The 12,536-nt window shown below is 42.4% G+C and overlaps 1 protein-coding gene across 12 annotated transcripts in view; it reads right to left on the minus strand.

The window, feature by feature from the left end:
• Nucleotides 1-11,676, minus strand: part of AHI1 (Abelson helper integration site 1) — a 97,102-nt gene extending 85,426 nt beyond the window's left edge. For 6 of the 12 annotated variants that reach the window (XM_074862589.1, XM_074862586.1, XM_074862592.1 and 3 more), the window contains exons 1-3: nucleotides 11,375-11,676; nucleotides 6,604-6,671; nucleotides 5,618-5,733 (exon numbers count right to left, since the gene is read on the minus strand). In XM_074862589.1, the coding sequence (XP_074718690.1) occupies nucleotides 5,618-5,733; nucleotides 6,604-6,613 (126 nt within the window). In that variant the 5' untranslated portion in view covers nucleotides 6,614-6,671; nucleotides 11,375-11,676. Of the gene's footprint in view, nucleotides 1-5,617; nucleotides 5,734-6,603; nucleotides 6,672-9,132; nucleotides 9,152-10,547; nucleotides 10,965-11,374 lie in introns of those variants that run through there. The other 6 variants (XR_012628152.1, XM_074862590.1, XM_074862596.1 and 3 more) reach the window with 3 other exon arrangements.
• Nucleotides 11,677-12,536: the final 860 nt, after the last annotated feature.

The raw sequence follows: 12,536 nt of genomic DNA on the forward strand, positions 1-12,536 counted from the left end.
TTTAAATTATCTCAATATCAAATCATGAAAGAAACATGTCTTTATACCTTCATCTTTTACTTGCTTAAATAGTCTAGTAACATCCTCTTTATTCATAAGTCAATGATTTAAGAGGATGTGGAAAATTTCATATAAATAACTTGAAATACAGAATAGAGTAAGGGAAATAAAAAAAAAATTAAAGCAACAAGCTTTGTATAAACTAAAAAACCAAAATAATGCTTTCTAATAGGTTGTCCACCTCCTTATCTGCATTTCTACAGATAGCTTTAACTGCAGAGTCTAAGGAATGAAGGTTAAAACACACTGGCAATTAAGACCCAACAGTGACCAATAGCTAAGGTCATGCTGCCTTTGATAGAACATCCAACAGCTGAACATGAGCCGGCAGTGTGCCCAGGTGGCCAAGAAAGCCAACGGCATCCTGGCTTATATTAGAAATAGTGTGACCAGCAGAAGTAGGGAGATGATAGTCCCCCTGTACTCTGCACTGGTGAGGCCACACCTGGAGTATTGTGTCCAGTTTTGGGCACCTCAATACGAATGAGATAGAGGTGCTGGAGTGAGTGCAGAGGAGGGGAACGAACCTGGTGAAGGGCCTGGAGAATAAATCTTACGAGAAGCAATTGAAGGAGCTGGGACTGTTTAGTTTGAGGAGGAGAAGGCTAAGAGGAGACCTCATCACTCTCTACAACTACCTGAAAGGACATTGTAGAGAGGTTGGTGCTGGTCTCTTCTCACAGGTAATTAACGATAGAACAAGAGGGAATGGCTTTGAACTCCAACAGGGGAGGTTTAGACTGGACATTAGGAAAAAAATTTTCACCGAAAGAGTGGTTAGACAGTGGAATAGGCTGCCCAGGGAGGTTGTGGAGTCACCATCCCTGGATGTGTTTAAGGGTCGTTTAGATGAGATGCTGGGGGATATGGTGTAGGGGAGAACTTTGCAGAGTAGGGCTGATGGGTGGGCTCGATAATCCCAAGGGTCTTTTCCAACCTGAATGATTCTGTGATTAATCCATTAAGCCCAAGAAGTAGAACTGTCTTTGACCTGTTCAAGAGTTTCTAAAATAACTGACACTCAATAATCATTTCCTCAAAGAAACCTAGCTGTTGTAAAAACTTGCATGACATATTTACTAGAACGTTATTTATTATGCCTACAAACAAAAACATACATCCACAAATGTGTCATGAATAGTAAGTAGCAGCACACAGTCACTTAATAATAGTAAATTTCCTTGTACAAAAAAAAATACAGAATATCCTCTTAACAAAATAAAACACAATCTCAAACTACAGCAAATTCCTGGAATATTAATATATACTGCAGGCAGCACAAAGCTGCTTCAGCAGTTCAAACACAAATTCCGCAGATACAGGCCTGTACGATCTTAACTCAGGCCACTTTGTCCACATCATGTGATTAAACAGAGAGGAAAGATGGGAGGGAAAGTAAAAGCCAAGAGGTTCCTAAAAACCATCAGATTAGGTCTCAGGCAGAGGCAGGGATAGTGGTATAGATTCCCTATCTGAAATGCAGGACAGAAAGATCAACCAAGAGCAAACATCTCTACATAAATGCACTTGAACTGAGTTAGAAAGAGCAGTCAGGCTGAAAAAGCAGCTCAGAGGATAGGCCTGTCTCTGGAGTAACTCCAGAGGCTTGCTGACCTTAACCTGACCTCCTCAGCTTAAAGCATGGAACAAAGGAGAAGGCTTTTTTTCAAAACAGCTCCATGGCCACATTATGACACCAGGGCAGAGCAAGCACTCTTCCTGGAGAACAGACCTACTTGCACTACTGGCTTGACAAGAGTGAGAGATGGGCACCAGCCAAGATGCATGCAGGTGGGCTAATGTACAAGGCTCGTACCACAGTGAGCCAACCCCAGGTCACATCACTCGCCGTTCACATTCCAGAGCTGACAGCAGGGATGATGCCTAATAATCTTACTCCTTTTTAAAAAGGCTTCTCAAATATGTGTGACTGGAACCTGGAAACAGAACAAGTGATTTTGCCCAGGCTATCTGGAAACTCAGGTAACCAGATTTACAGAGGTACCTGAACTTCTTCCCATAATACAGGCACAAATTGAAAAATCAGGAATGAACATTGACAGCCCACTGAAGGGCTGATACGTACTGGTTGTAAAAGACTATTTACTTATAAATGAATTGGTAATGAATGTACTTGTGATGCCAGATAGTTGGGTGGGATGTTTAAGAAAATTTTAACGCACTAGGGAACCAATTTTACTGCCATTGCTCATATAAGACTACAAAATGTAGATGCTCAAAACTAGAAGTTTACAGATAGGATGGGCTTGGAGAAGTGTCACCAAATTTTAACAGAAAACATTGAGAAAATGTGTAGGTCAAGTATACAGTAAACTATTAGCAGTTCTCCTCTTTTAAATATTAGAAACAAAGGGCTAAAAAACAGTGAAAATCTCAGTAACTGTTCAGTGCCTGTCAGCTTAGGGAAAAAAATGGGCTATGAAACAGACCCTGGGAAAATTCTACAACCTCAAAGCTCTGCAGGTTGTGTTTTACATCTAAGACAGAAGCTAAAGTACTGAATTAGTCAGAAGAAACTTGTAAAACATCATCTTACCCAAAAGAATACAAGAATTTTCAAGCCTGCAGATAGACTCCCTATTACCTGTACCCTCATGAAACTCCAGACTGCAATCTGTCATCCAAGGAAGGAGCAGACTCAGTGAGGTAACAAGTAAAAAGCTTCAAATGGACAAATCTGTTGCAGTCCTGCCTTGAATACAAAACCTTAGTTACCAATGCATGCCCATCCAATGTTGTAAGCTGGTCAGACTACATGCTAGGGCAGAAATTCTTGCTTCCATAAAGGGATCTTGCTTTTCACCTGGTAGAAAACTTCACTAACATTTTTCTCAGTTAAATATCCTCTGTTCTACCATGAAATTTAGACTGAACCAAATAAACTCAATCAGTTTCACACTGACTTTAGGCAGATTAATCTATCTGGGCAAAACGGTCTGGGCATTGCCTGGTCTGAGGCTTGCCTCATTCTAACAATTTGTAACAGGAGGTACAACTGGCAAAAAAGAAATATGGTGACTGTTAGCCCTGGAAGGGATACCAGCAAATTCACTTTCTGACTGTGTCCCAATTGTTTGTCTTTTCAGCCATGCCTTCAGGCCTCATACCCACTGCACCTGGGGCTGTTCAACAACAAAGCAGACCTTTCACTGTCCACAGCTGATGGTCTATCTCCATCTCCATTACAAGCTCCTCATTCCTACCAGCTGTGACTTCAAACTCATCCTGCCCTACTGACATCAGCCTTTTCTCTTCCTGTCAGGCTGCTTCCCTTCTCTCCAGGCAATGGGCACAGAAAGCAGAGCAGGCAAACAGGCAGGCAACCTTCTTAGCCTCACTTCTGTCATTTAAAATCACAGCAACCTCCTGCAGCTCTAGAACTTAGGTTTCAAGGAAACAGGGGACTATGATGGGAAAGGTTTTACTAATCTAAGAATGGCTAGGTTCAGTAAAGACAAACGAAAGAAGCAGACTGGAACATTTCCAGTGGAAATATGCTTTCAATCATGATCTGTTTCTGATCAAACCTGGGAGACCATTTATGGCAAGTGCGTGACACAAAGACAACCATCACTTGATAAATTTCACATTATTTCAAGATATGTGAAACTGTATAGAGTTGAATTATATAAAGGGAAGAAAACTGGAACAAAACCAGTCAACCTTCTCTATCTACCTCCTCTTCCCCTCCCACACATATTTATTTCTTACAAAGAAATGACTAGTTATTTGTTGAAGCTTTTACAGAAATTTCTACTTGAATGCAACCAGCACGGAAAATACCAACCTGAGCTCTTGCAACTTTGCCACACTTTAAGGAAATACTCAAAATGGTCAGTATTAGGTTTCAATACACATTCTCCTCAAGTTCTTTGTTTTTCAGTTAACTGACTGGTAAAAATCTATGGCTTCAACAAAACCATAAAGTTAGGCTTCCATGCTGATCCTAAAAACACTTCTTAATTTGTCCATATACCACTAACACTTGATTCAGTTAACTGTTTTTAACTGTTTCTAGGTAACTCCAAAACACTAGTGTCTTACATCAGAGACTTCTGGAATGGAAACCAATTTTAAAGAAAAAGTAAGCTTAAAATATTTATGAGTAATATGTAGTTGCATATGAACATAAATTATGTGCTCAAAAATACTTATAAAGTACAGATTTAAAAACTCATGTTTTGTCAAAAAAAGTGAACCTTACCAAGGAAGGTCTTGTATTTATACACATGCCAGCAAAAAAAGAAAAAAAACCCACCCTCTAACTCTTCTGTGATATATTTTAAACATTACATTGATTCTTTGTATAGATTACTGGCTAAGTACCATATACTACAAAGAATTCAAAACAAAAAAAATCCACACAAATATCGATTTCAAATTGTCAATCTAAAGACAAAATTATGTTTCAGCATAACAATACCAAGTTTAATATAACTATTCTGAATATAGTCCATATATAATAAATACTTTTAACATTCTGATATTACATAAAATACCACTCCTTTGTCTTAAATGAGTATTAAAGAATTAACATTGACTTCCAGCACCTGGTATAGATTGAATTGTAAGAAAAAAGGCTGAAAATAGAAAACCTAACAGGAGGAAAATAAAACAACAGAACATTTGCCTTTTAAGCAAACTGCTTTCTTTTGAAATTCCAAACATTGTAAATCCATAATTGGTATATAAAGGACTCATGTTAAACATTTATTCTTCTGTTCAGGAAGAAAAGCTACAGTATGAACCATAACTCAGAGGAATCTCTGAGTTTCTTTTAATGAGATATATGCCACAAACAATAATGTTGTTGAGCCATAAAGTCAGGGTGATAGAATCATTGCTAACCTGCAAATTACAAGATAAATCCAAAATCTTTAAAAAAAACCTTTATGTGTGTGTACTGCCTAAGTAGACATGTAAACACAGGACCACTCAGGCACAAAGCTCAGCGCACACAGAAATATGCTGATTATTGAGATCAAATTGAAAAAAAATAAGTTCCACATGTTGTTTAATATTGTTTGTAAATTCTTATTCTTATACCAGTAATTTTTAGGAAATGGAATAAAGTTGATGATTATCTCATATTATTATAAATTCTCATCAGTTCTCAGTTCACAGATGTTATACACAGATGGACCTGTATTACACAGATATAGTACACTCTAAATTAAATATTTTTACAGCCATAATTCCACTAGCCCATCACTCACACTCTCACTAAAGTCAATACTGAATTTGCAAATCTTAAAGCTTTTCTGAAAAATGTGAATGGGAAAAAAGTACTGTCAGACTTTCAATGAGTGCATGCCTGCGTGTGCCACTTCCTTTTTACCAGTATTATATACCTCCAAATTACAAGGATGCATTGCTGGTACACAGACAACAAATAAAAGCCATATCAAAAACAAAGGATATGTGCAGAAACATACTTTACTTTTTAAAAATGCTTATACCTCCTTTTTACAATACATTTTCCTGATCTTTTTTCCATTAAGGAAGGCAACCAAAGCTTGCATGTGTTCAAACTCACCACAATACTCTCTTGAAACTTCTTTTTCTTTGATTTCTTTGTGTCTGCTAGACCAGCATGGCGTCTGAAGATTTCTTCAAATCGGACTTTGGTTTTTGCCTTTGCCTCACTTTCAACTACAAAAAGAAATCCAGAGTATGATTCACTAGCTCAGTAATCAACATTGCTAAAAAAGTGCACAATCATGCTTTAATATCACAAAAGACAAGAACTATTTTATCAGGGAAAGTTTAACAGAAATTCACTTAGTTAAGAATTTCCACTGACAATGTAAACCACACAAGGATAACTCAGCAACATTGTACAAACACACCACGCTATTACTTGTTGCTGAAATCAGCACCATCTACTCCGTTTCCTGAAGAAAGCAAGTTTTGAAGAGCACACACTTCAGGATCAGCACAAAACTTGGGCTAGCCAAAGTAGAGGACAGATTATTGCCCTCGCTGTTTATGAACAGTAGCACACTGATAACAGAGGTGACACACTGTCCCCAGGAAGAAGCACCAGCTCTGGGTTCCTACTGAGTCTGGAACCCAGAGGAGCACCACACTGAGACAGATCTGTAAGAGGCAGGAGCATGCACAGATCCAAAAACCAGCTGGAGCTGAGAGTCCTTGCTTTTCTGTGAATCACGATACTGCTAAGAGCAGCATTTCAACCCTCAAAGCAGTAGATTTTCTACTGTACCCCCCTGAGGTAATGCTTAATTTGTAGCTAAAGAATTAAGAATGTAATTTGGCACACCACTGAAAAAGGCTGTTGAATCCTCATCTATGGATATTTACCATTGTCATTACAATTTTTACAAAAATCCCTAAATTTAAAATAAACCAAAACTCAACACTTTGAAAATCAGTTATAAACACGGACTCAAAACAGAGCCAATGCAGCATTAAAAATTTATAGACAGAGTAACTCCTATCATCTGCATCTAGTTCTAACTATAAAATACATATTGGAAATCAAAGACAAAGTATTCTTACCTGCTGGCATTTTCAGTCCTCAGAAGTGGCTCAACACACCAGCTGCTTCTTCCTCAGAATTCACCATTCTGTTTAAAGTAATTAACAACTTTCATTAACGTAACTGGTCCATAGACTTGAAGCTAACAACTGAATGCATGCTAGTTGTACTCATCAAGGACTCATCAAGGATGAGTACACGTCTTTTAGGGAAATATTTATTTCTAGACTGTCTAACGTATTAGGAGTTCTCTGACATCGAATCTCAGTTTATTTGAAAGGAAATATAAACCAACACTACAGCAGTTTAATTAGCTATATATTTCTGAGCAATAGCCAAATGTTTCAGTACTGTAGGCCTCCAGTCTTCCAAAAAACCCTACAGTTTATTTAAATAGTAATGACCCATGAAGCCATTTATATTGAAGCCTTTCTAGTCGGGTTCCTATTGTGACAGCATCATCAAGAAGTCCCATTGTAGCCAGCCGATAGCTTTCAATGCAAAGATTAATATCTGCCAGCAAATTTAACTTTATGACAAATCTCTAAATATTTATGTTTACATAAAGCATTTGTATTTTACATAAAGCAGACAAGCAATTACATGAAACTCATTTCTCTAAAGAAAAATGTTAGGCCCTCCTGGTTGCAGAGAAATGCCTACAAATGCAATCCAAACAAAGCTTGAGGGCAAATAAAAACATTACCCAGCTTTATCTTTTCATCAAGAAAATTCAGAATGTTTTACAACAAACTTTAATACAAAAAGCTGTTTTGTAAACACTGGAACTAATGAAACCCGGCTTTCTCTGGATGTGTTATGTTCCCCTTAGCATTCCAAGCAATGAACTATTGTACCTATCTCCCCTACAGCCCAACAGGCAACAGCTCCAAGTTCTCCCTAGGTAACACCTCCTGTTAGATACCACTAACTTACATTCACTGGACACCCAGCCTACATCTATCCTAATTAAGACATAGCTTAAAATACTACCAGGCTATATGGTTGCATTATCCTTGGCACCATTTTGGTCCAAGCCACCTAACACACACCCAAGCAATTCCTGGGTACGGTTTAGGAGCTAGTGTGGATTATTATTATTATTATTAATAGGCAGTTTGCAAGTGGCCACTGATTTGGGGCTAAGAGTTTAACAGCATTAAAGTGGGCCAAACATACCACTTGACCTCAACACTAAAAAGCACTCCTGGGCACACACATTTTACCACTATAGGAAAGAGCCAATGCTACATTTACGTCCCCAGGTATCTGCACTACCATACCCTCAGATTCCTCTTATCTCCCTTGCACAGTGCTATTTGCTTCTTTCCTGTTCCCCACAGGCTATGCACTTTCACATCATTTCACATTTGTTACTTACAGTAGTTTGGTCTGCTGGCTAACCAAACCAAACCAAATGAAGAAAAACAAGGCAAAGTGTCAGGTTTGGACTGGGATTATAGAAGTGCTGACTAGTCAGTGGCCAGGTGTCATTAACTTATTTCATGTATTAAGCAAAGCATTTATAGTAAGCATCCAACAATCTAAGGATGTTTGAAAGGAGCAACGATGACCAGAAGGGTTTTCATAGGAAGAAAAAAAATGTTTTGTTCTGTAATATGCTTCATCATGTCACTGACAAAGTAGCAATATTTCACTAACTAAAACACATTTTGACTCCTAAATCAAAGCTTTACTGTCACAACTAAAACAGTAACAGTTAAAAACAGCACTTCTTATAAGAAATGAAAACAGAAAATATTACTGAAAAATAAATCTGCTTTTACAATTTATACTTTGTTATACCAAATGGCCATTTTAAAAGTCCTGCAGTTATTAAGTGCTGCTTTTCAAGTAGTCGTTTTACAATTGACTAGAAAATACTTACAATATGAAAGAGTAGAAAACTAAATATAGTTATAAAATACAGCAGATTCTATCACTTTAGTCATTCACTGAGGAATGCAGGAACACGGAAAACTTTTTAAGAGTAGTTGAGTGATTTCAACCACCCCGCAGAAAAACTAATTACAAACAACATATGAAATGCTGACATGCTCTTAAATTTAAAACAAAAAATATGAGAGACAATATAGAACACAACAGCAAGATAAGTAAAGGGCATACCTGTTCCAAGTACGGAACTAATTTTATGGTCAAAGGTTAAATAAATCACACCACAAAAAAGAACTGTAGGCAAATTAATTTTGCAAATACTTTTGCTTATAATGGAACAACCACCTGTCCAAAGGCTAGGCTCACCTCACGTCTACCAGCACTCTTTGCAAAATATATAATTTGCCAAATTCACCAGTGAGTGCACAATTTTCTATCTACCTCTACTTATTCAGTAGCAGACTATCCTCTTGTGGCAGTAAAATTAAGAGATAAAAGTCCTCTAAAGACAGTGCTATTATTTTACACACATCTCCAATTTAGAATTACAGGACCTTTGACACGGTCCATTAAAGCAACTATTAGACCTGTCTAAATACAGATTATTAATCAACATGGGTAAGAACAAGGCTGTTTACTCAGGATAATCTCACTTTAAAATAGGAGACAATTAATTGTATATCAAAGTTCAGCAACCACAGTGCCCCAATCTGAATAAACTCTGTTATCATTAAGATTAATCTTGTAAAACGCATTTTTGCCTGATCAGATTTAATCTCTTCTGCATTAGTTAATATAAGGCAATCCAGGAAGAAAAAAAACACGTGCTCGGAGCAGTGGCATATTCCAGCCATCAGAAATAACCAGGAAAACAAAATCGTGAAGCCCAAGCTTCCACAAATTATTATATACTTTCCTGAAAATCATCTAATTTGCTCTTCTCTAATATTCACCTGTATTAATAAATGTGATTCTACATTAAATTCTTGCTCTTTTCACAACATTTTGCAATATCACTGAGTTGCTGTATTATTCTGCATCCTTAGGATAGGAATTTTCTATGCAAACCATGTCACAAAACCCACTAATCACAAAAGATATTTTTATGAATCACAAATAGTTCAAAAAAAAATCAAACCTATACTATAATGGAACAGAGCATACAGAATCTGTACAACATAATGGGAAGTGACAAATTTCCTACCTAATTAGGACTATTTAGGAAAATGAGTTGACAAAATATAATTTTATGCTTCAGGATTTTCATGAACTAAATCGCTCATTTTTCATCACAAAAAGTGAATGTAATTTTCAGTGGCTGAAAACAAGTAGAACATCAGGCCTTGTCTACTTCTCATCTTTTAGATGAGATCAGTCATCACAGTGGGAAATCTTGGCTTTTACTAGTAGGTTTCTAATTCAGCTACCTGTAGGTACCACTACTTCAAGATCTGAAAAAACTTTCACTCAGAATTGAACAGTAAAATAACACTGAGTCGAATCTGTTCCTCTTCACTAATGTGACATCAAAAAAAATTCTGGTTTTATTCATGAAAATTCAGTATTTAAGTCCAGAAAACTGACAGCTTTACTATTACCACGTAAATACTACGTACTTGCATATCAAACGCCACTGAAAGTGCGGTAGCTTTCTATCAGTTTAGATGTGCTTGTAAAAACCTTGTGTTCACACTACTTTAAAAGGATGTTTAAAAAAGCTGGCGCTACCTGAGTTTTCTAATACTAACATATCAGAAAGCTTTAGCTTCAGGGTAACTGCCTTTTTTCCCCCCCCACATCTAGCACCTTCTGTTGGTCAGGAGGTTAAAAACAGTGTTTGCCCTGATGGCAAAACTATGGACCTCAGTTCTACATAAGGAAATACAGCTGACTTTTATTGTTTACATTTTAAGTCTCTGGCTCATCTTTGATCATAATTATGAAAATGGGCTCTCATCAAGAGACCACCGTAAGCATTTTAATTTCCAAAACGGCATTTTGCTTTGCGCAGAGGAATAACGGTAAACAACAAAAGCGCGTTCCCAGCGCATGCCACAACGGGACTAACCGATGGGATTAATCGCGGTTAATGTGCGGACGCCCACTCCCCGGGCGAGGGAGGCATTACTGCTGTGGGGCTTAGCGCGCCGGGCACGGAGAAGCGCTGGGTCTTCGGGTGCCGCGGGGTGCAAACTGACCACGCAATCGCACCCCTGGGTAAACCGCAAAGCTTCTACCGGGCGGGGGGGGGGGGGGGGGGGGGGGGAACCGCTGATCAAGGGATGACGGCCTCACGCTGCCCCGAGACCAGAAGACGAGGGACACGCCGGCCTCTGCAGGCCGCCGGTTCCGCTTGTCCCTACCGCCAGCCCCCGGGTCACTCCGAGCAACCAGGCGCGGTGCGGGGCCCAATTCCCGCTATCTGCGGGAGCGCGCCGAGGCCGCCCGCCCACCCCGGCCCTTCCCGGGCCCAGGCAGGGCAGGGCTGGCCGCCAGCCGCCGCCACCCCCCTCCCTCCCGCCACCGCCACCCCCCTCCCTCCCGCCACCGCCACCCCCCTCCCTCCCGCCACCGGCCGCCTAACGCCGCCCGCGCGCGCCGCCGCCGCTGCCGCGCGCGCCAACGGCCGCGGGCCCTCCGTCACGGCTGCGATGCCCCGAGCTGAGCCCCCCGCCCCGGGCGGGGGAAGGGGAGCCGGGGGGAGGGAACAGCGGCGGGGAGGCGTGCCCCAGCCTACCGCCGCTGGAGCCGCGCACTTGGGACGAGTGGCGGCGGGAGTGCCCGGGGGGACCCCGGCCGTACGCGGCCTCCCCGCCCGAGGCGCGGGTCCTGCCTGAGGCTGCCCCGCTCCCTCCCGCTCCCTCCCCCTGGCCGCAGCGCGAGAGCATCACTCACGTCGGCCCCGTCCGCTTCAGTGGCAGTGCCGCGGCCGCCCGGCTGCCGCTGCTGCCTCGCCTCCCCCCACCAGTGGGCCCTCCCGCGCCCCGCGCTCCCCCCGCAGTTCCGCGCAGTTGGTTTTGCCGAAAACAACCACAGCTGCCAAGGAAACAGCGCGCGCGGCGCACGCGCGCAGGAGCGCGGGTCGAGGCGGGGCAGGAACGGAGAAGCCGCCAGGCTCGCGCTGCCTGCCGGGGCGGTTTAGGCAGCGCACCCGCGGCGGCTTTCCCGCCGGAGCGGCGCGGCGGCAGTGGCGTGCGTGCGTGCGTGGTGCGGCGTGCGGGAGGGCGCCTGCGCAGTAGGGGCAGTCTCGGAGGGCCGCTCGGAGGCGCGGCCCTGGCTCTCCGCACGCCCATTTTCTGTGCTGGTGGGGCCGGGCCGGGCCGCTGTTCCGTTCGGCCTTGGCGCCCTGAGGCGGCGGGAGCGGGGCTGGGCCTGGCGGTGCGAGGAGGGCAGCCGGCTGCGGGCGTCCCAGGCCGCCGGCGCGGGCGCTCCTGCCGCGCGTCCGCCGGCCTGGTGGCGCCGCTTCCCGGCAGTGCCGCCCTCTCCTCGCGGGGGCTTGGGGGCGCGGCAGAGCTTCCCGCCGCCGGGCCCGCCACAGGGTGTAGGCCGGCGGTGTCTGGCGGAGCTGGACGGGGGACGGGCCCCGGGAAGCAGCTCCTCGGGGTAACCGTCCTGCAGGTGCAGAAAGGGGCACGTTGCATTCGCCTTCTCTCGCTGCCCCTGGGGCTGCACCTCGGAAACAGGAGAGGCCTGCCGGCCTGAGAGCGGCGTGCCTTGCAAAGATGTCGCTGTTAAGACTAGGGCAACGTGTTTTACAAAGCAGAAAAATCTCAGTAATTGGCTCAGCAGTACCTCCTCCTATGTTCCAAGTCTGTTTAGTGTTGCTTTCCTCATGGATGATGAGCTGATTACAAAATGCTTATTGAAAACATGAAATTGGAATTTAAAATACTGTGAAAAGATTTAGAAACGGGAGCCCTTCAGGGATATGTTATCATATGTTTAAAAAATTGTCAAAAGTACACTGTAACTGTCTTAAGTTCAGATTAACAAAGTTGCTTGCTGAAGAATAAAGTCTAGGTAGTGGCCTCGATTGGAGTCAGGTTGGTGTCTATAA

The sequence above is a fragment of the Strix uralensis genome, chromosome 3 (genome assembly GCF_047716275.1).
Source record: "Strix uralensis isolate ZFMK-TIS-50842 chromosome 3, bStrUra1, whole genome shotgun sequence".
Lineage (NCBI taxonomy): Eukaryota > Metazoa > Chordata > Aves > Strigiformes > Strigidae > Strix > Strix uralensis.